General features: G+C 42.6%; 2 protein-coding genes across 14 annotated transcripts in view; both read right to left on the bottom strand.

The window, feature by feature from the left end:
- ep300b (E1A binding protein p300 b) overlaps positions 1-3,018 on the bottom strand; it is a 38,733-nt gene extending 35,715 nt beyond the window's left edge. For 7 of the 8 annotated variants that reach the window (XM_061748792.1, XM_061748794.1, XM_061748795.1 and 4 more), the window contains exon 1: positions 1,142-3,017. In XM_061748792.1, coding sequence (XP_061604776.1) covers positions 1,142-1,235 — 94 coding nt within the window. In that variant the 5' untranslated portion in view covers positions 1,236-3,017. Of the gene's footprint in view, positions 1-1,141 lie in introns of all 8 variants that reach the window. The other variant, XM_061748793.1, reaches the window with a different exon arrangement.
- xpnpep3 (X-prolyl aminopeptidase 3, mitochondrial) overlaps positions 2,174-20,877 on the bottom strand; it is a 28,548-nt gene continuing 9,844 nt past the window's right edge. For 4 of the 6 annotated variants that reach the window (XM_061748803.1, XM_061748804.1, XM_061748805.1 and 1 more), the window contains 8 exons: positions 17,742-17,926; positions 17,505-17,567; positions 16,454-16,567; positions 15,815-15,900; positions 15,534-15,717; positions 13,821-13,941; positions 10,189-10,380; positions 3,399-6,241 (listed from right to left, as the gene is read on the bottom strand). In XM_061748803.1, the coding sequence (XP_061604787.1) occupies positions 10,214-10,380; positions 13,821-13,941; positions 15,534-15,717; positions 15,815-15,900; positions 16,454-16,567; positions 17,505-17,567; positions 17,742-17,926 (920 nt within the window). In that variant the 3' untranslated portion in view covers positions 3,399-6,241; positions 10,189-10,213. Of the gene's footprint in view, positions 2,308-3,398; positions 6,242-7,076; positions 10,381-13,820; positions 13,942-15,533; positions 15,718-15,814; positions 15,901-16,453; positions 16,568-17,504; positions 17,568-17,741; positions 17,927-20,877 lie in introns of those variants that run through there. The other 2 variants (XM_061748807.1, XM_061748806.1) reach the window with 2 other exon arrangements.

Genomic DNA, 20,877 nt, shown 5'->3' with positions numbered 1-20,877 from the left:
TTATTGTCCACGCCTTTTAAAAATGATACTTCTGTTGTGGTAACAGGAAGCGCCAAAACAGGAATAAAGTTTACAGCCTCTATGACCAAACGGTGGAATTGTTTTATTATAAAATGTCTCAATGCACAATTAAATTGAGAGGACTCCAAGTGGTTTAGAAAAGTGGAGATCGATTATTTGTGAAGCAGCGGAGCATTGTCACTGCGCTGGCAGACAATGGAGGGAGAAGCAGAAGGGCATTGTCGGTAAAACAAAAGTGAAAACCACTTGGGCTTAAGACCTAAAATGAGCCATTTTTTAAGTGCTCGATGATTTCTGTACAACGCGGTGCCGTCTTAAAAAAAAAAAAAACAGTCGATGTTTTCTGTTGGATTTCATCGCTTCGCACAACTTCAATCAAGTATCGAACAATGGTTAGCTGCTTTACGACAATTGTTCACTGGTAATCCCGAGTCTATCTTATCAGCTAAAATGTTGAGTGCATTGAATGTATGATCACAAATCTCCCCCGCAAGTACAAACAGCGCTGATTGTTGCAACGGAAAAGCGTCGTTGTGGTGATCGATACGGTTGAGCAAATCAACGCTGATGTGTTTAGCTAGCCGGCTAACGAGTGCAGATGAGCCGGTGGCTGCAGTAGTTTTTTTTTTTTTTTTTTTTTTTAAAGATCGTCAGCTCGCCCATTCTTGTAGCGTCACTTTCTCGCAAAAGCTATATTTTATAAACTGGGGTTTTTTTCGTCCTCGTTTTTAAAGAGAATCTGATATTTAGCGTACGTGCGGTCAGGTCCGTCCATTTTGTTCACTTTTCAGCAGAACGCGAACTTTGACGGCGAGTAGAGTGACTCGACTCTCCCATTGTTTGGAGGTGGATCTTATAGTCGCTAGCTTGGTTAGCGCGTCGATGCTAACGCTTCAAAACATCACTCGGAGAAAGTTGATCGTGCCGTCAGATCAACTTCGGGTTTGCTCTCTAACAACACGCGTTTATCCCAAAACGGCGAAGAAACACACTGGACAAGTTGTTAACGTTATGTTTGTGTCGTGCAACTCTGCAGTGATTGCACGAGTAACTAATACACGCACACTCCCAAGTTATTATGTCGCCTCGTAAACAAAATGGATCCGAAATATATACATACCGTTTCCATCACTTGCAGACACGGAGAGCGCTGGAGAGGACAGCTTTGGCCTCTTGGCTGAAGAAGGGCCGGACTCCAAGACATTATCGGCCATATTTTTGACAAATTCAAAAAGGGAGAAAAAAAAGTTTTAGATCCACAGAGGGTAAACGTGTTTCCCTTATTTTTGCCTTCTAATCCGAATTGCTTCTGATCGCCCCCCCACCGCTTGGGGGACGGGAGGGGAGAGGACGGCTACGTCGAAGTGTTCCACCGCTCTCCGTCTCGGTTTTATTCCTGTGTGCAGAGATCAGCCCCCCTCCCCTGGCGGAGAGTTTGTTTCTTCGCAGATTTGAACAGAAGGAGGTGGGAAGGTGGAGTCGACGTGCGGCCCGCTGACAACCTCATGTAGCCTCCTCGGCTACGACACAACAATTGTCCCAGGATCCGTCCTCCGTCGCTTGCTCAGTCTTATCCGCCATAGTCGGCGGAGAAATCCGGTAGATCAGGTCTGAAACGCTCCGGTAAGAAGTCCAACGGGAATCCCGATAAACGGGCGATGCTTTTTCTCGTGCAACACTGGGAGAATCCTCAGTTGCGTTGCCAATTTCCCCTCCGCTGGAGATACATCGCTGCCGATTTCTAAATCCCAAAAGGCAATCAACTGGTGCGTTGCGAAAGGGTTTAAGTGCTGCTTTGGTGGAAGGGGAATTGGACAATGCTGCACAAGGACGTTTAAGAATAGGGTCTGCCCAGAGAAAACTAAAATGGTCATACGTGAGATTGATCCGTGCACTTGGGTGTTAGGATCATGCAAGGCACTGGGTCCACAAGAACGGGCTCATATTGCACATCTGCTGGTTGCAAGCCGTCGGCGCGATTGTGCCTATTGCAGCATGCAGGCGAGGCAACGAGACCAGAGAAACTTGGCAAAAATCACAAACGGTGCAAGGGATTCTGAAGCAGACTTTATTCGTGGCTAGCACAGTTCTGGAGGGCAACCGAGGTGCTAATTGCCAATCAGCGGCCAGTCAGATAGATCCAATTAGCCTTGTTTGATTTTACAGACGATCACTTATCTTGTGCTCCGGATGAGCATCTCCCTTCATTTAACTCTCGTTCAAACGCTTGAAAGCAAGACCGGAGAAACCAATATTCCCACTCATTGCTCTTGATGGTGTCTTTGCCTGTCCGCAAGAAGAGGAAAATAGATTTTTTTTTTAAAAAGACCTGAAGCAGGAACGGAGCCGCGGAGATAATGTGACAAACATTGACGGTGGCTCGCTGAGGAAATTATGGCTATTTGTGAAGCAGAAAGGTTCACATTGGCACAACAATAATGACACCCCCCCTCACAATACTTGGGGCTGAAAAAAAAAAAAACCCTCGTTGACTCTTTGTGATGGAGAATGCCCCCCCTTCGCGTTGATCCTGACAATTTCTCCTATCTATAAACCTGTCTTCCTTTCCACCTCTCCCTTCTGCCCAGTAGCACTTTATTTATATAATTGTCTATGTGGGCTCTTTCCTTCTTCCGCGACGCACGCATTATTATCTTTCATGTTTATCTTGCACCTTTTTTTTCGTACGTTCTGATATGTAGCCCTCTTCCGCGTCTCCGCTCCGCGAAACACCCCCTTCCTTGGATTTTTTTCGGAGTATTTCCTTCTCATATATACATGTATATATATCTATGTATATCACCGACTCCCGCTTCCTCGCCACAGCCGCCTTCTGTTTTCCGGTGACGTCGTCTTCCCTCTTTGTAGCACGGACGGGATTTGACCAGGTTGTTCGCCAGCCGGCGGTTCTCAGAGCGGCTGTCGCTGGTCGCCGGAGTCACTCCTTCCCTCGGTTATCTCCTCCGCTCGGACGGCCAGTCCGCACAAACAAAATGGCGGCTTGTTGTTTCTACTCCTCTGATGCGGGGGGAGGGATGGAGGTACGGCAACATTAGGCGTGAAGGGGAGGATGGTGGGAGGAAGTCTTCGGATTTGGTCGGGATTCTCCGGAAACGCTCGGTAGACGCTCGCCGGACGGTGACACTTGGAAGTTTTCGACAAGTAGCAATAAATGGAACCATGTAATACAACTACACGCCTATCTTGAAGTGGGAGCCTTTCCCCGATGAGAATATTATTTTCTTAAAAAAACAAAACAGAAAACATTTTGGTAGTCTATCCCTAAAGTAAAAGTACATGCACAAAAGCCACACCCGTGGCTGTCAAACGTTATTACACAGAGTACCACCTAAAGGAAAATGTGGCCCTCCAAGTACCACCATAATGACTAATATTAAAATTGAAATTATGTTCTTCAAAAATGAGGCAAATGTTTTTTTTTATTGCTAAAAGGTGTATTTAATATTGTTAGCCACTGTAACATTAGCTAAGTTGGAACATTAACACTGTGCTAAGATAGGAAAATAAAACAAACTGTACATAATGATTCAATTAAATGTATTGCACATTTTAAAAAAAAACCACACACACTCTGAGCTGTGCTAACATCTTGGGCCACCATATTAGATTCATTTGAGCAGTTATAATGACCATGTACTGTACAGTTATCCCCCGCATATTCATAGTTCTGCATTCACAAATTCCTCTATTTGTGGAAAACCTTGCCTATTCGTGATTTTCTGTGATGAGGTAAAGTCAGAAAATATCCATCCATCCATCCATTTTCCATACCACTTGTCCTCACTAGGGTTGCGGGCATGCTGGTGCCTATCTCAGCTAACTAGGCGAGAGGCGAGGTACACCCATGGTTGCCAGCCAATTGCAAGGCACATGTAGACAAACAATAATTCACACTCACTTTCACACCTATGGGTAATTTAGAGTCTTCAGTTAACCTACCTTGCATGTTTTTGGAATGTGGGAGGAAATCGGAGTACCAGGAGAAAACCCTCGCAGGCATGGGGAGAACATGCAAATTCCACACAGGCGAGGCCGGATTTGAACCCGGTCCTCAGAACTGTTAGGAAGATGTGCTAATCAGTCGTTCACCGTGCCGCTGTCAGAAAATATATATTTTTAAAATTTTCATGGCAAAAAATCTAGTATATATATATATATATATATATATATATATACACACACAGTATGTATAATATTTATTTTATTGTATGCAGAGGTGGGTAGTAACGTGCTACATTTACTCCGTTACATGTATTCAAGTAAGATTTTGGAAAAATTGTACTCGTCAGAGTAGTTTTTATGAAGCAAACTTTTTACTTTTGTTCAAGTATTTATGTTAAGAAGAAATGATACTTTTACTAAATTACAATCTACATGCCGCTCGCTACTTTCATTAATCAATAATTGCGTGTGCAATTTCGTTTTCAACTTCCGCATCGGGCGCCGTTGCTCCAATCCACTATGATTACCACAGTGATGTTTGACTCAAGTTCACCAATCAAAGGACACAGGAACGTCACATATCCACACACAAAGTCTTCTATTGGGCTTCGCGAGCCAATCAAAGTGAGTCGTGACATCTGCGTGCGACTCGTTTACATTTCAGACTACGAAAAACAACAGCTTTAACATGCAGCATAGTTTTGTCTCTGCCCAAACTTGGATATTTCAGCCCACTTCTAACTTGAGAAAACACCATGGGATAAGTTGCAGATGTTTTTGCTGTTGTTTTGGCTGTGCATGTGGCAACATTAGTCCTATTTTAGGGTCACAAGTAACTGTAAATCAGGCATCTAACACATCTCTCTCTCTCACACACACACACTTTATCAATAAGTCTGGTTAGCAAATAGCTTCTTCATTCAGTCATTTTAATGTTTAAATAATGTTTCTGTAAATCCCTATGCATGTGTCGGTGTTTTTTCCACTTAAAATTGAAATGTTGGCAGGTGTGTGTGGACTCACATTGAACATCCTTGTGCAGCCAGATTTGTTTTTATCTATTTTATTTATATTTTATTTAACCAGGTAAAAGACCAGTTAAAACAGAACACCTCTTTTGCAAGAGGGCAGCAAGTTAAACGTCACGTCCAAGTCATTCACAGTTTATTTTAGTTGTTTATTTTCACCTCCCCTCTCAAAAAGATACAAAAAGAAATCAGTTTAGTTGTTCAAATTCTAGGTCACTTTAATGGTGGAAAAAGTTTTAAAATTATTTATCTTTGTCATAATTCTTTTACAACACAAAAACCTGGTATTTGAACTGGGGTGTGTATACTTTTTATATCCACTGCAGCCTTGTTCCTGTTTTTGTAATCTCTGCCTGGTAGGCATATTGTGCTGTGTAACAAGTGGAAACTCGTTCTTGGAGCTGAATTTGCCTTAATTAGGTCTTTTACAAATTTCATGTTTTAGATTAAGTGATATTGTTCAGCAATATCTGAATTTCCACATTTTTAATTTTATTTGAGATTCATCCTCTAATTTAAAAAAAAACAAATCAGAAGTTACTCACTAGTTACTCAGTACTTGTAGTTTTTTCACTGAGTACTTTCTTACTCAAGTAATTATTTGGAGGACTACTTCTTACTTTTACTTGAGTCATTATTCTAAAGTAACAGTACTCTTACTTGAGTACAATTTTTGGCTACTTTACCAACCTCTGATTGTAGCGTTTCTTTAATTGAGACAAGGAACGGTTATGGTCGGGTGTAACCACGCCAAAAAAACATCAAACGTGTTGTCCGGTCCAGCAAACTTCTGTGGCGGAAGGCAGAAGCTTGTTTTGTGTCGAGGAATAAGTTCAGACAACACACGCACTCACGCTCTGCTCCCAGCCCACTTGCTCATCCAATCACAAATCTAACAGTAGCTGTGTTAGATTTGTTATTGACAGTCAGCAGGAGTGGATAGATAAGATGGCGGCGCTCACGTCTGCTGTCACTTCTTTGGCTCACAACAGTTTCGCCAAACTTGTACTAAACGCTGCACCAAAACCAGAAAAGTCCGTAAAAACAGCTCAGCGGAACATCGCTAAACCTATCTACGACCGGCAGTTCATGTTGGCAAATGTGTGGATCCAGCAGTTTGGGGTCAGTAAACACCATCCAGGTCCAGGGGCCTACGTATCAGCTGAGTTTTCTACCAGCACAGGCCGCCCCAGGGGATTCAACACCATCGATGTAACTACTGCGCTTTGCTGTGGAGTCAAATGTTCATTGTTTAACACCAGAATGCACCGCGACAGTAATTCCTCATCAGAATTTTTGACATGTACATACAGGTACTGTAGATTGTGTACACACATGCTTAGCTGTAAGCTGTTTACTGTATTTGTAAGGGTACAGCAGTTTGTGATACATTTATAGTTTCAACTATTAACATAGACTATTATTTTTCCGAGAGCGTCAATTATTCACGGAAATTCGCTATTCGCCATCAGGCTCGATCACTATCCCCCGCGGGAGTCAACTGTAATAGTAACTATTAATGACTTGTGCGTATAACTCTGCCAATGCCAAACTGTGGGTTGTGGACTATTTGACTGATGCCAGTGAGATTGAAATTGTGAATATAGAATCCAGTTGCGTTTGTACCTTTGTCCATATTCTCACAAAAATGTTATGGGTTCTTCCATTGCCAATCCCCATGGAGCCAGGACACTGCTACAAAGTTTTGAAATTGTAGAAAAGGATGTATTGCAAAACAAGTACTGTATTGTAACTGCACTGCTGGCCCCTCCCACGCACACCAAACTGCTATTAAATTACAAGTCAAAAAAGAAAATTTTATGTAAAACCAGGAAGTTGTCACTAAAAACAGAAGAAAATCTGACATCAAAAACATCCTACAATGAAATTATACCAATAAAGTATTGTATTATTTGTACTTTATTGTTCATTGAAATATTTTTAATTTTGGGATCTTTAGTTTAAGTTTGCACTGCAGAGAGCTCTTTTTCTCTTGAATTACTCTCTGTCTATCTGTGGACTAATTCAACAGAAACTGTGTAATAACAACGTTGTCATATCATATTAAAGATCAAACAAATTTATTATTTGAAATAACATAAGCAATGTTTTTAAAATATACATATAGATAGTTAATTTTCGTAAAAAAAAAAAAAAAAAGTTCAGACAAAATTCACTAATTGACATGGCATGATATGGGTTATCTTGTAGATGTACATGAGAACGTACTAATTACTGTTTTTAGGTTTGGATTTGAAGCGCAGTGACAGGTTTCACACACTGACAGCTCCATAACAATGCAGTAGATTCCACATTGAAAAAGCTATAGTTGGGTTATCTTTTTTTAAGAATACATGTGTATGTTAAACAGCCCCCTCCAAGGGTATTAGAACGCCAAGGTAAATTCCTTTGTTTTTGTTGTATACTTAAGACATTTGGGTTTCAGATCAAAAAAATGAATATGAGAGAAAAGTTCATAATTCCAGCTTTTATTTTAAAGTATTTACATCTAGATGTGTTAAACAACTCAGGACAGAGGACCTTATGTTTGAACCCACCTGCTTTTTAAGTGAGCAAAGGTATTGAAACAGACATTGTTACATTAACTTAAAGTGAATAACATTTAATATTTGGTGGCATAACCCTTACTTGCAATAATTGCATCAAGCCTGCGACCTACTGACTTCACCAGACTGCTGCATTCTTAATTTGAAATGCTTTTCCAGGCCTTCACTGCAGCCTCTTTCAGTTCTTGTTTGTTTCTGAGGGTTTCTCCATTCAGTCTCCTCTTCAGGAGGTAAAATGCATCTATTGGGTTAAGGTCCGGTGATTGACTTGGGCAGTCTAAGACCTTCCACTTTTTCCCCCTGATAAAGTCCTTTGTTGTGTTGGCAGTGTGTTTTGGTTCATTGTCTTGATGCATGATGAACCTTCTCCTGATTAGTTTGGATGCATTTTTAGGTAAATTGCCAGACAAAATGGTTTTGTAGACTTCAGAATTCATTCTGCTGCTACCATGATGAGTTACATCATCAATAAAGAGCCCGTTCCAGAAGCAGCCATGCAAGCCCAAGCCATGACATTACCTCCACCATGCTTCACAGATGAGCTTGTGTGTTTTGGATCATAAGCAGATCCTTTGGCCTTTCCATTACTTTGATAGAGGTTAATCTTGGTATCATCAGTCCATAAAACTTTGTTCCAAAACTTCTCTGGCTCATCTCTCTACGTCTTTGAAAAATACAATCTGGCCTTCCGATTCTTATGGCTGATGAGTGGTTTACATCTTGTGGTATGGCCTCTATATTTCTTCTCGTGAAGTCTTCTTCGAACAGCGGCTTGTGATACCTTCACCCCTGCCCTGTGGAGGTTGGCAGTAATGTCACTGACTGTTGTCTTTGGGTGTTTCTTCATAGCACTCACAATCTTTCTGTCATCAACTACTGTTGATACCCATCAATGTCTGTTGCTCAGTACACCCGTTGTATCTTTCTTTTTCGGGACATTCCAAATTGTTATATTGGCTATGTATGTTTGTGAAATAGGCGGCACAGTGGACGACTGGTTAGAGCGTCTGCCTCAGAGTTCTGAGGAGCGGGGTTCAATCACCGGCCCCGCCTGTGTGGAGTTTGTATTTTCTCCCCGTGCCTGCGTGGGTTTTCTCCGGGCACTCCGGTTTCCTCCCACATCCCAAAAACATGCATGGTAGGTTAATTGACAACTCTAAATTGCCCGTAGGTGTGAATGGTTGTTTGTTTGTATGTGCCCTGCGATTGGATGGCAACCAGTTCAGGGTGTACCCCGCCTCCTGCCCGATGACAGCTGGGATAGGCTCCAGCACACCCGCGACCCTCGTGAGGAGAAGGGGCTCAGAAAATGGATGGATATTCTCTTAAGTGTCTGTAATTAAGCTTATAGCATTAAATATATGTATTTGGCTCTAGCACTCCCTTATCACACACAAATCAATTCATTCATCTCGTGATTTCATATCACACACAAAGTTGAAGCGCACGGTCTGTGGCATGACATCACTGACATTTGAGGGTGGTCACCTTCCTCAGAGCCACACACAGACCAACATCTAGAAAAATGTCACAACTCACCATGTTTTCTAGTTTTGCTGCTTTGGGTTTGACATCGCGTAATGCAATTGTTGGACTTAAATATATATTCATTATGCTAGCGAGAAGTGCTACGAGGAGGAGCTGGGTGCACCACTGGCTAGAGAGACACGAGTGATTTACATGACGTCAAAATCATAATTTTAATTTGCCCAAAATTAATATAAGTGACAGGGCCACAATATAATTATTCACTCAAATGGATTGTTATGTTGGCACCGTGGTTCCTATATATAATTATGTATTGTTTCTAATTATATGCCCCTTATGAATGTATTGCAAGTTATTTCACAGACCCACAGGATTCCCAAGACCCAAGAGTGGCTACATCTACATAACAATGCATCTAAGAATCCAATATTTCTCCCACAACAGTTACCTCATGTATGTAATTAATGGTTGCTGTCATCATAGTGAAAAATAAGTTTGTGAAATAGCTCTGATTGATTTTCCCTCTTCTCTCAGCTTCAAAATGGTTTCCTTTTCTCCCATAGACAGCTCTCTGGTCTTCATGTTTGCTTAACAGCAAATGTAGCTTTCACAGGTGAAACCCAAGACCAAAAACAAGCTCTATATAAAGTTTAAGCAATCAATCTAAAAGGCAACACCTGAGCAACTAGAAACACCCATCAGTCACATGTTCCAAACATTTTTGCTCACTTGAAAAGTGGGTGGCTTCAAACAAAAGGTGCTCTGTCCTGAGTTGTTTAACACATCTAGATGTAAATACTACGAAATAAAAGCTGGAATTCTGAACTTCTGTCTCATATTCATCTTTTGATCTGAAACCCAAATGTCTTCAGTATGCAACACAAACAAAAGGAAATGACCTTGCTGTTCCAGTACTTTTAGAGGGGACTGTATACTGAATATGTCCTGACAAATCTACAAGTCAAATCTTAGTTCTTAGGTTGTGTTGGTTTGCCAATATACTACTGTGATATTTAATCTTTTACTTGATCAGTGTGTGATGAGTACAGAAGTTCTAAAGAGTGTCACCATCTTCCATCAACATGGAGACAGCCAAGAAGTAGAGAGCAATGAGTGCCTACCATAACTGCTATGTCTCTCCCTGCCCTACCTCTGGGCACAGGCCAACTCTACATCAGCAATGGTCTTTGGGGCGTCAGAGGATAGAATCAAGGGCCCCCCCTTGTCCCGAATCAGCACATCATCCTCGATCCTGAGACCCAAGCCGCGGAAACATTCTGGGGCTTGCTCATTTTCCTCGCCAATATACAACCCTGTGGTATGAGAAACACAGGAAAACAGATGCTTTAAGAGAATTAAAATAAATGTTGCTTTAGTAATGTGAAATGGCTAATATCATGGTAAAGAGCCAATATTACAATAGGGTGCCTTTGAGACTTCCCCATTTCACCCCAAAAAAGTTGAGATTTTCCATTGAACTTCAGATTAATTGTACTAAGTAAATGTTATGCTGTTAGAAATGCATATTGGTCAAACTCCCAAACTTTTTATAAATTAAGTGGAAGCAGACAATGTATGTACATGCAAACAGAAAAATGCTGTACAGTATTTTGTTTTCTAACTGGGTGGAAAATGACAGGGTGGACATTTTTGAAAAATTTTAGCATATTATAAAAACATAGTGGACCTTCACTAAGCAACTTGTTTCAGTTAGCAAGCTGACTGTATACTGTTTAACAACTATATTTCAAATTTCGGAAAGGTTTTTATATCAACTGATATTTCACTATAACAGAGACATTCCGTTCCGCCACCATGTGCTTTAGGGAGACTTGGCTTTGTGAGGCTGTACCCGATGGCGCGTCATTCAATTCCAGCTTCAACGGTCAGACCGTGAGATGGAATCATCGGGGAAAACAAAAGGCGGCAGGATATGCTTCTATATCAACGAAAAAATGGTGTACGGACATCACGGAGCTCAGCACACACTGCAGCCCGCATTTAGAGTTGCTGTTTTTGAACCGTAAGCCATTCTACTCGCCTCAACCACGAACTCCCTAAATACAAGCAGCACATCGACTGTCCTACCAGGGAAAATAACATTTTAGACCACTGCTGTACTACACGAAATAATGTATATCATGCCATACTTTGTGCAGCCCTGGGCTTGTCTGATCACTGCTTAACTCACTTAATACCAACATACAGTCAAGAACATAAATGCGCGAAGCCTACATTGAAAACAGTGAACCAGTGAAGCAAAGATAGAACTTCAAAGCTGTTTAGACTGCACAGACTGGAGTATCTTTGAAAATTCAGCTGGCAGCCTGGATGAATATATGGACACTGTCACATCCTATATTAGTTTCTGTGAAAATGTGTGTGAACCATTTCGGACATTCAATAACAACAAGCCGTGGTTCACTGCCAAACTTAAACAAGCCAAGCTAAGGAGGATGCATATCGAAGCGGGGACAGGGACCTGTATAATCGCACTAGAAACCTGCTGACTAAAGAAATTAACATTGCAAAGAAAAACTATGCAGCAAAGTTGGAAAAACAGTTTAGCGCTAACAACTCTAAATCAGTCTGGCATGCATTACAATCGCTGACCAATTACAAGCGACGATCTTCCCAAGCTGCGAACAATAGTAGACTAGCCAACGACTTGAACACCTTCTCCTGCAGATTTGAAAAGGACACTTTCACACCCCACACCCACCCAGCCGCACCACCGACCACAATCAGACCTTTGACTTCTACGTTAACCATCCACGAACAGGATGTGAGACGCATCTTCAAACAACAAAAGATTAACAAAGCAGCAGGCCCAGACCTTGTGTCCCCATCCTTCCTCAAAGTTTGCACGGACCAGCTCGCTCCAGTCTTCACACAGATCTTCAATAGATCTCTGGAACTGTGCGAAGTACCATCCTGTTTCAAACGCTCCACCATCATCACAGTCCCCAAGAAACCTGCAATCTCGGGTCTAAATGACTACAGGCCTGTCGCCTTGACATCTGTGGTCATGAAGTCCTTTGAACGCCTCGTGCTGGACCACCTCAAGAGCGTTACAGGTCCCCTGCTGGATCCCCTGCAGTTTGCCTACCGAGCAAACAGGTCTGCGGATGATGCAGTCAACATGGGACTGCACTTCTTCCTAGAACACCTCAACAGCGCAGGGACCTACGCGAGGATCCTGTTCGTGGACTTCAGCTCAGTGTTCAACACCATCATCCCTGAACTCCTTTCCTCCAAGCTTCTCCAACTCAGCTTCTCCAACCCAACTGCCAGTGGATTTACAGCTTTCTGAAGGGCAGGACAATGCAGGTGAGGCTGGGGGAGGCCACATCATCCACATGCAGCACCGAGGCACCCCAAGGTTGTGTCCTCTCTTCCATCACAGTCTGGTTTGGTGCTGCTACAAAAAAGACAAACTCCGACTGCAACGGACAATCAAAACTGCTGAAAAGATTTTCGGTACCACCCTACCCACCCTTGAGGACTTGCACGCTGCCGGAACTATGACAAGAGCGTGCAAAATTGTCTTCGACCCTCCACATCCTGGTCACCAGCTCTCCCAGCTCCTTCCCTCAGGTAGGCGCTACCAAACAATGCAAACTAAAACGAGCAGACATTCCAACAGCTTCTTCCCTCTTGCCATCAACTTCTTAAAATGCTAACTTACAATTCCATTGCAACATGCCACCAATTCTTTGTCTTGAGTTTGTTGTCACATTTCTGTCGGGCCAATTATACATTACTCTTGCACTCACTGTGGTAGTCTCGCCACGCTGCACTATTTGCATATCTGTTGTTGTTGAACAATACTGGCCACTCATGCCAGAGTAGCATCTGTACCACTTGCACACTGACTGAGGAGTATCTGCAACATTTGCACAATCGACATTGTCGCAGATTATCGCACTACTAGTCACTTTAAACTGCATACATTCCTTGAAGTCTCAGCGCCCTTTGCACAATGGTCATTGCACCGGACTATTGGTATATTAGTCATTCAAACGGCTCTAATTGGTAGAGGACTATGCATCTTTTTGTACAATTGTCAAAAAAAAAAAAAACATTACCGGCATTACCAGTTTACGAGCAACCTGTTATTGTTATTGCTCAGTGTTTATGTCTTTATGTCTCAAAAGGATTCTCTGTCAATTGACTGTTTGTTGTCGTACTAGAGTGGCTCCAACTACCGGAGACAAATTCCTTGTGTGTTTTTTGGACATACTTGGCAAAATAAAGATGATTCTGATTCTGACATGTCAGCATTGACAAAGAGCGCAATACATTTTGAACACTTTGGCTTGGTCAATAATTTGTAAAAATCACACACGCACACGTGGGGACTGACCAAAAGTATCGAATTTGGACATGGGTTGTTTTGGCCCGACGCCACCGATATGCAACGAATGGAACCTGGCTGGCTATTTTGGCGGTGCAGTACATGGACACATTGGAGAAAGATGCATCTTCCATTTCTCCATTTTCACAGACAACCATTTTCAGTGTTCCAACAGACAGATTTGTGTCTTTTTCAAAACACACAAATTTGTAAACAGATCGAAGAGCTGTTTTCACTGGTGTGCATTTTCATTTTCAGGCTCCAAAACTCTGTGGCTCTGTTGATTCTGTTAAAATCTGGATTAAATCATATAACACAAATCAACACAAAGTAGGTTGAACCGAGTTAGACATTCCAAAGAAAAAAAGTAAGAGGTTCCTACTGTCCTGCTTTTACCTGGTTCTATGGTGATGGTCATTCCAGACTGTAGAGGTTGTGAGCGGGACAGTTCTGGAGTGTCATGGACATCCATGCCCAAATAATGTCCAACGTGATGGGGGCAGTACTGCCTTGCAGCCTAGGAGAGGATAAGAAAAGGCCTTAAGCTATTCTGTAAAATGTCTTCGTCATCTATTCAACAGTGGTAACTATTTGTTAACAACAATTCAAAATACAATTTCTTCAAGACGATGATAGACCCTTGACGAAGAAAAAAAATCAGAGAGCATGTGAAAGTAGAAAGCAGGAAATACAGACATTTTATTTTGACATACAAAGAATATCTAAAATTCTATGACAGATTGCATTTGAATGGAGAGAAACGCTATAATTGCACTGGAATGTTAAAGAAATTATAACTACAGATAATACCCAGCATACCATTACAATCTCTATACCGCATTCCAAAGGATTATGCAAATTATATTTGTATCAGATTTTGTTAAATAGTTTATAGAAATGACAGTCGGCATAATTTTCAAGTCATCAACTGTCGGAATATAATTGAAATGTTTTTGAACAAACCTCCCAATGATAACATTTAAAAATATCTATCCATCCATTTTCTTCTGCTTATCTGGAGTCAGGTCACAGGGGCAGCAACTTAAGCAGGGAAGCCCACACTTTCCTCTCCTCAGCAGCTTTTCTGGGGTGATCCCGAGGGATTCCCAGGCCAGCCGGGAGACGTTCTCTCTCTGGGGTGTCCTGGGTTATCCCCAGGGCCTCCTTGCGTTGGGACATGGCCAGAACAGCTCACCAGGGAGGCACCTAAAGGGCATCCTAACCAGATGCCCGAGCCACCTCTTCTGGTTCTTCTCGATGCGGAGGAGCAGCAGCTCGACTCTGAGCCCCTTCCAGATGACCGAGCTTCTCACCCTATTTCTAAGGGAGAGCGTGGCCACCCTGCGGAGGAAGCTCATTTGGGCTACTTGTATCCGTGATCTTGTTCTTTCGGTCACAACCTACAACTCGTGACTATAGGTGAGGGTAGGAACATAGATAGACCGGTTAATAGAGAGCTTTGCCTTTCAGCTTAGCTCCTTCTTTACCACGACAGACCAATGCAGAGTCCGCATCACTGCAGATGCTGCACCGAGCCACCTGTCGATCTCCCGCTCCATTCTTCCCTCACTCGTGAACAAGACACCGAGATACTTCAACTCTTCCACTTGGGGCAGGATCTCTTCCTTGACCCGGAGAGGGCCCTCCACCCTTTGCCAACTGAGGACCATGGCCTCAGATGAGGTGCTGATTTTCATCATAGCCACATCACTCTCAGCTGGGAACTGGTCCATTTTAACTGTTGGTGACTTGAAAATTATGACGACTGTCACTTGTATCAAAATTTCAGGAAAATGTGACACATTTCTAATTTGCATAATAATTTGGAACGTCACATAACATCACTCACTTATCAGAAGATATGTTTGAGCTGAGAAAAATAAATCTCAGATGTGTTCAAATCTCAGATTAAAATGAGTTAAGGAATGCTATCACTGAATGTCAAAACGTTTAACATAATAACAGCGTATATGTTCACTCAGCATTCACACAATAAAATGTTTTCCCCTCAACATTTGAATACTGAATCATGATGCCAAAATGGCCTTTAGGTGACAAACTGCACTTATCACTATACATTAACAATAAGATCTTAAAATGTTTCATTACCTTTAGTACATCAGCATCGCTGGTACCGGCCTTGACGATGCCGAGTCGCTTGAGCTGTCTTGCCAACAGTGCCAGCATGGTACTGTAAATGTGATCAAGACTGACACCCGGGGAGCAAAGAGATAAACAGGCGAGCTGGACCTCCAGGACGGCTTCATAAAGTTCCGCCTGGGGAGCGCTAAATCTGGCAGTTGGGGTGTAGGAAAAAAAAATGACAGTGTGTCAGAATGAGACACTGTCATTTTCAATTCAAATTTTGTCATTTTGCTTTATTAACTTACTTCCCATTTACTGGCCATGTTCGGGTCACGTCACTGACATAACCAAAATATTCACAACCGCCATCAAAAAGTACCATTTCGCCATCCTGAGGAAAAACAACGAATGTTGACTCATGTAAACCAGCCATCTTCATCCTATTAATGCACCATGGAATAGCTTCATGCAATAAGTTTTACATGCCCACATAATGAAACATAATACAGTGCATAATGAATATGAATCACTAACAGAGACACAGTGGGTGTCGATCTTTCTCTTCATGTGGCAAAGCTGTTTTGAAGGCATCATAGCCTCACTGGGTAGCCAGTCGCCACGTATTATACAGAGTGGGCTTGGAGCATGTGAATCACCCATGATAACCCAGTAGGTAGGGCACTAGGTAGAGTGTTTTCTTCTATACAGGGCTTTTCTTTTTGCTGACAGTATATTAGAATTATCTGCTTTCTCCTCATTGCGCCTCCCCCCCTTTTCAAAAGAGCTCTCCAGAGGTTTCCGTTTTTTACTCATTTTAGCTGGTGTTGTTAGATTGTGAGCCTAATTTATGAGCAATCAAGACTGTGACAGAGACAAGTGTGGGGGAAAGACACACAGAGACTCACATTTTTAAACTGTTTTGCACAGCTTGGTTCCACTGTTACCTTAATGATTTGGTTGTTGTTGATGTAGTGCAGAGTATTGGCACGATTCCCTCCAGCAACCACAGGCGGATAGGCCAGGAAATTAGCACCATGGATCCGGTTCTCAAAATCAAACTGCAATTGAAATGATAATGTTGGATATTTAGGTAATTTTTGGGAAAACAGTTTGACTAAACAGAATGAAGAAACTGGTATTTTTCCATTAACAGTGAATGAATAAATGGTCTTGCCATATTCACCAGTAATAACTCCTTGACTGCGGGGAACCTCATGTTTTGGGGCATGGGCCAGGTGAACAGATTTATTAAGTTTTGCCCATGATGAATGTATGTTGCCCTATCACCACAATTATTTTTTTAGACAGATGCTTTAGATCAGCGGTGGCAAACAATTTTTTTATCACGGGACACATTGTAGCTATGGTTGTTCTCGCCCCATATTATTACGTACACAACAAATTGATGGATAACTAGTTTTGAAATCAGAAGCCATTAAAAACTTTTTAAAAAATAAAAAAAAAAGAAGACAGTAAAAAAACGTTCCAACTATTATTCAATTTACCTCAACGTTACTAAAAGTTAAGACAATTTGCAATTTTGGTATTTTAGCAAGTAACACGAAGTCAGCGCACATGATTTGCTTTCCGTGGCCACATAAAACAATGCGTCAGGCCAGATCTTGAGTTTGACACCAGTGCCTTAGATGTAGCATGCTAATATTACATGTATATTTCTTCTACACTGTGAGTTAGGAAAGCTGTGCAGTCTTCCCATCAAGTCGCTTATTGCACCATTACGACTGAGACTAAACAGACTTAAAACCCTTTCATCCCTGACGCGTCAGGGATAACCTAACCCTAACCTGCTAGATATTTGAAAATTCCAAGTTTTCTTGGAAAAGGGGCAAAAGCACTTATTCACAGGACATTTTCTGACCCTTTCATAGTCAAAATAAGCAAAAACGTCCAGGCAGACATTTTGAAGCTTAGGTGTTAAAGGGTTTTAATCAACAGCTAATATAGTTCAAAGAAAGCTTTAGTTTTCCAGGCTACCTTAGCAAAGAGCACAGATTCATCCACATCTCCATGAGATAGAGCCATTGTCCGCCTAAAAGCCTGAAAGGCAAGTTGAATTGGAGTGAATAAAAACTGAATAAAAAGTGAACAGTAGCAAAAGTAACTAATCATTTCAAGCACAACATTAAGATATAACATCAAATAAACTTCCCACAAACAAAACTGAACTATAACTACAATAAAAATCACATTTAAAATTAAATAAACACCCACCTGCGCTGTGATACGACCTGCTTCTTGCATGAGGGCCACCTCCGATGAACTCTTCAGAACCCTGAGTGAATGAATTAGGGGACTTATGGGGCGTGGCATTGGCCCCGCCTCCAGGACGGGACTGACATGTGCTTGGTGGAGTCTAGGGTGGGATGGATGAGAATTATCATACCACAGCATCGAACCTGAAGGAAGATTGCAGTAGAAAGGAAAGGATAGAGTTAAGATGCTTAATTTTTTACAGACCAATTAAAAATTAAAAAATGCAGCCCTATGGGGGGCACAAGCCAGTGCAAACTGTAGGCTGGTCCCAACCCCGGATAAATGCAGAGGGTTGTGTCAGGAATGGCATCTGGCTTAAAACTTCACCCAAAGAATTCCATACCGGATCGGTCGTGGCCCGGGTTAACAACATCCGCCACCAGCACCGTCAACCTGAAGGGCGCCGGTGGAAATTCAGCTACTGTGGGTCGAAGTCGAAGAAGAGGTGGAAAGCAGGTTCTTTGGCAGAAAGAGAAGAGGAAAGCACAGAGCCTAGAACGGAATGTTGGGACTATGACAGGAAAATCTTGGGAGTTGGTTGACATGATGATTAGGAGAAAGGTTAATATATTGTGTGTCCAGGAGACCAGGTGGAAAGGCAGTAAGGCTATAAAGTTTAGTGGCAGGATTTAAATTATTTTACCATGGTGTCGATGGGAAAAGAAATGAATTTGGGGCTATTTTAGAAGAAGAGTTGGCTAAGAATGTCTTGGTGGTGAAAAGAGTATCAGATCGAGTGATGAGGCTGAAACTTGAAATTCAGGGTCTTATGTTTAATGTGATTTGCGGCTATGCCCCACAGGTAGGATGTGACCTAGAGGTGAAAGAGAAATTCTGGAAGGAGCTAGACGAAGTAGTTCTGAGCATCCCAGACAGAGAGAGAGTCGTGATTGGTGCAGATTGTAATGGACATGTTGGTGAAGGAAATAAGGGTGATGAAGAAGTGATGGGTAAGTACGGCATCCAGGAAAGGAACTTGGAGGGACAGATGGTGGTAGACTTTGCAAAAAGGATGCAAATGGCTGTGGTGAACACTTTTTTCCAGAAGAGGCAGGAACATAGGGTGACCTACAAGAGCGGAGGTAGAAGCACGCAGGTGGATTACATCTTGTGCAGACGATGTAATCTGAAGGAAGTTACTGACTGTAAAGTAGTGGTAGGGGAGAGTGTGGCTAGACAGCATAGGATGGTGGTGTGTAAGATGACTCTGGTGGTGGGGAGGAAGATTAGGAAGACAAAGGCAGAGCAGAGAACCATGTGGTGGAAGCTGAGACAGGATGAGTCTGGTGCAGCTTTTCGGGAAGAGGTGAGACAGGCTCTCGGTGGAGGGAGGAGCTTCCAGAAGACTGGACCACTGCAGCCAAAGTGATCAGAGAGGCAGGCAGGAGAGTACTTGGTGTATCTTCTGGCAGGAAAGGAGAGAAGGAGACTTGGTGGTGGAACCTCACAGTCCAGGGAATCATACAAGGAAAAAGGTTAGCTACGAAGAAGTGGGACACTGAGAGGACAGAGGAGAGGCGAAAGGAATACATTGAGATGCGACACAGGGCAAAGGTAGAGGTGGCAAAGGCCAAACAAGAGGCATATGATGACATGTATGGCAGGTTGGACACTAAAGAAGGAGAAAGGGATCTATCCAGGTTGGCCAGACAGAGGGATAGAGATGGGAAGAATGTGCAGCAGGTTAGGGTAATTAAGGATAGAGATGGAAATATGTTGACTGGTGTCAGCCAGTGTGCTAGCAAGATGGAAAGAATACTTCGAGGAGTTGATGAATGAGGAAAATGAGAGCGAAGGGAGAGTAGAAGAGGCATGTGTGGTGAACCAGGAAGTGGCAATGGTTAGTAAGGGGGAAGTTATAAAGGCATTAAAGAGGATGAAAAATGGAAAGGCAGTCAGTCCTGATAACATTCCTGTGGAGGTACGAAAGCATCTAGGAGAGGTGGCTGTGGGGTTTTTGACCAGCTTGTTCAATAGAATTGTACCGTGTGAGAAGATGCCTGAGGAATGGGGGAAAAGTGTGCTGGTGCCAATTTTTAAGAACAAGGGTGAAGTGCAGAGCTGTGGGAACTATAGAGGAATAAAGTTGATGAGCCACACAATGAAGTTATGGGAAAGAGTAGTGGAGGCTAGACTCAGGACATAAGTGAGTATTTGCGAGCAACAGTATGGTTTCATACCTAGAAAGAGTACCACAGATGCATTATTTGCCTTGAGGATGTTGATGGAAAAGTACAGAGAAGGTCAGAATGAGCTACATTGTGTCTTTGTAGATCTAGAGAAAGCCTATGACAGAGTACCCAAAGAGGAACTGTGGTACTGCATGCGGAAGTCTGGCGTGGCAGAGAAGTATGTTAGAATAATACAGGACATGTACGAGGGCAGCAGAACAGCGGTGAGGGGAGCTGTAGGTGTGACAGTCAAATTTAAGGTGGAGGTGGGACTGCATCAGGGATCAGCCCTGAGCCCCTTCCTGTTTGCAGTAGTGATGGATAATACAGTAGCTGTGGGTTGTTTCGGTTTTGGTCCACAGCTCACTCTACAGTTGGGAAGTGTACTATTAGCCTCTGTGTAGATTGCCCTCGCTGCTGAAGCTGTATTTCTCAGTTGGCGGAGAATACAAAGAGAGGTGAGGGCGGGTGGATAAAGCTCCAAATACGTTTTCATGACGATAAAGGGGCATTTTTTTAAAAAATTATTTTCTCACCATCGCTATTCACGGCAGGGGTTGGTCCCTATCTCCTTCGAATAGCAGGTGTTCACTGTACAGTATATTGGTACAGCTTGGCAAGAATAGGCTGGATCTCGCGCGGTACCCAGAAACATAACTTTTGTTTGCGAAACATCGTGTGATATAACCTGGCATTTTGATTGGCTGTAAACATCCATGCTGTTGCAACTCCAAACGAGTTGCAGAAGGTCGACAACTAATGAAAACCAGTTGCAGAACCACAAACACTATCCGATGCGACTGAATAGGGATTAGGCGCAACCAACTTCTGCATTCTGCAAAACAGGTCGAAGGACTTCCTTCCAGTCCATGTAACTGGTGAAGCTCAATGACAGGAGACCGGGACAAAGCACCTGTAGGAAT

This window comes from Phyllopteryx taeniolatus, chromosome 16 (assembly GCF_024500385.1).
Source record: "Phyllopteryx taeniolatus isolate TA_2022b chromosome 16, UOR_Ptae_1.2, whole genome shotgun sequence".
In the NCBI taxonomy this organism is placed as follows: domain Eukaryota; kingdom Metazoa; phylum Chordata; class Actinopteri; order Syngnathiformes; family Syngnathidae; genus Phyllopteryx; species Phyllopteryx taeniolatus.
The sequence above is the reverse complement of the archived record's forward strand: the minus strand, read 5'-3'. Positions and strand labels throughout refer to the sequence as shown.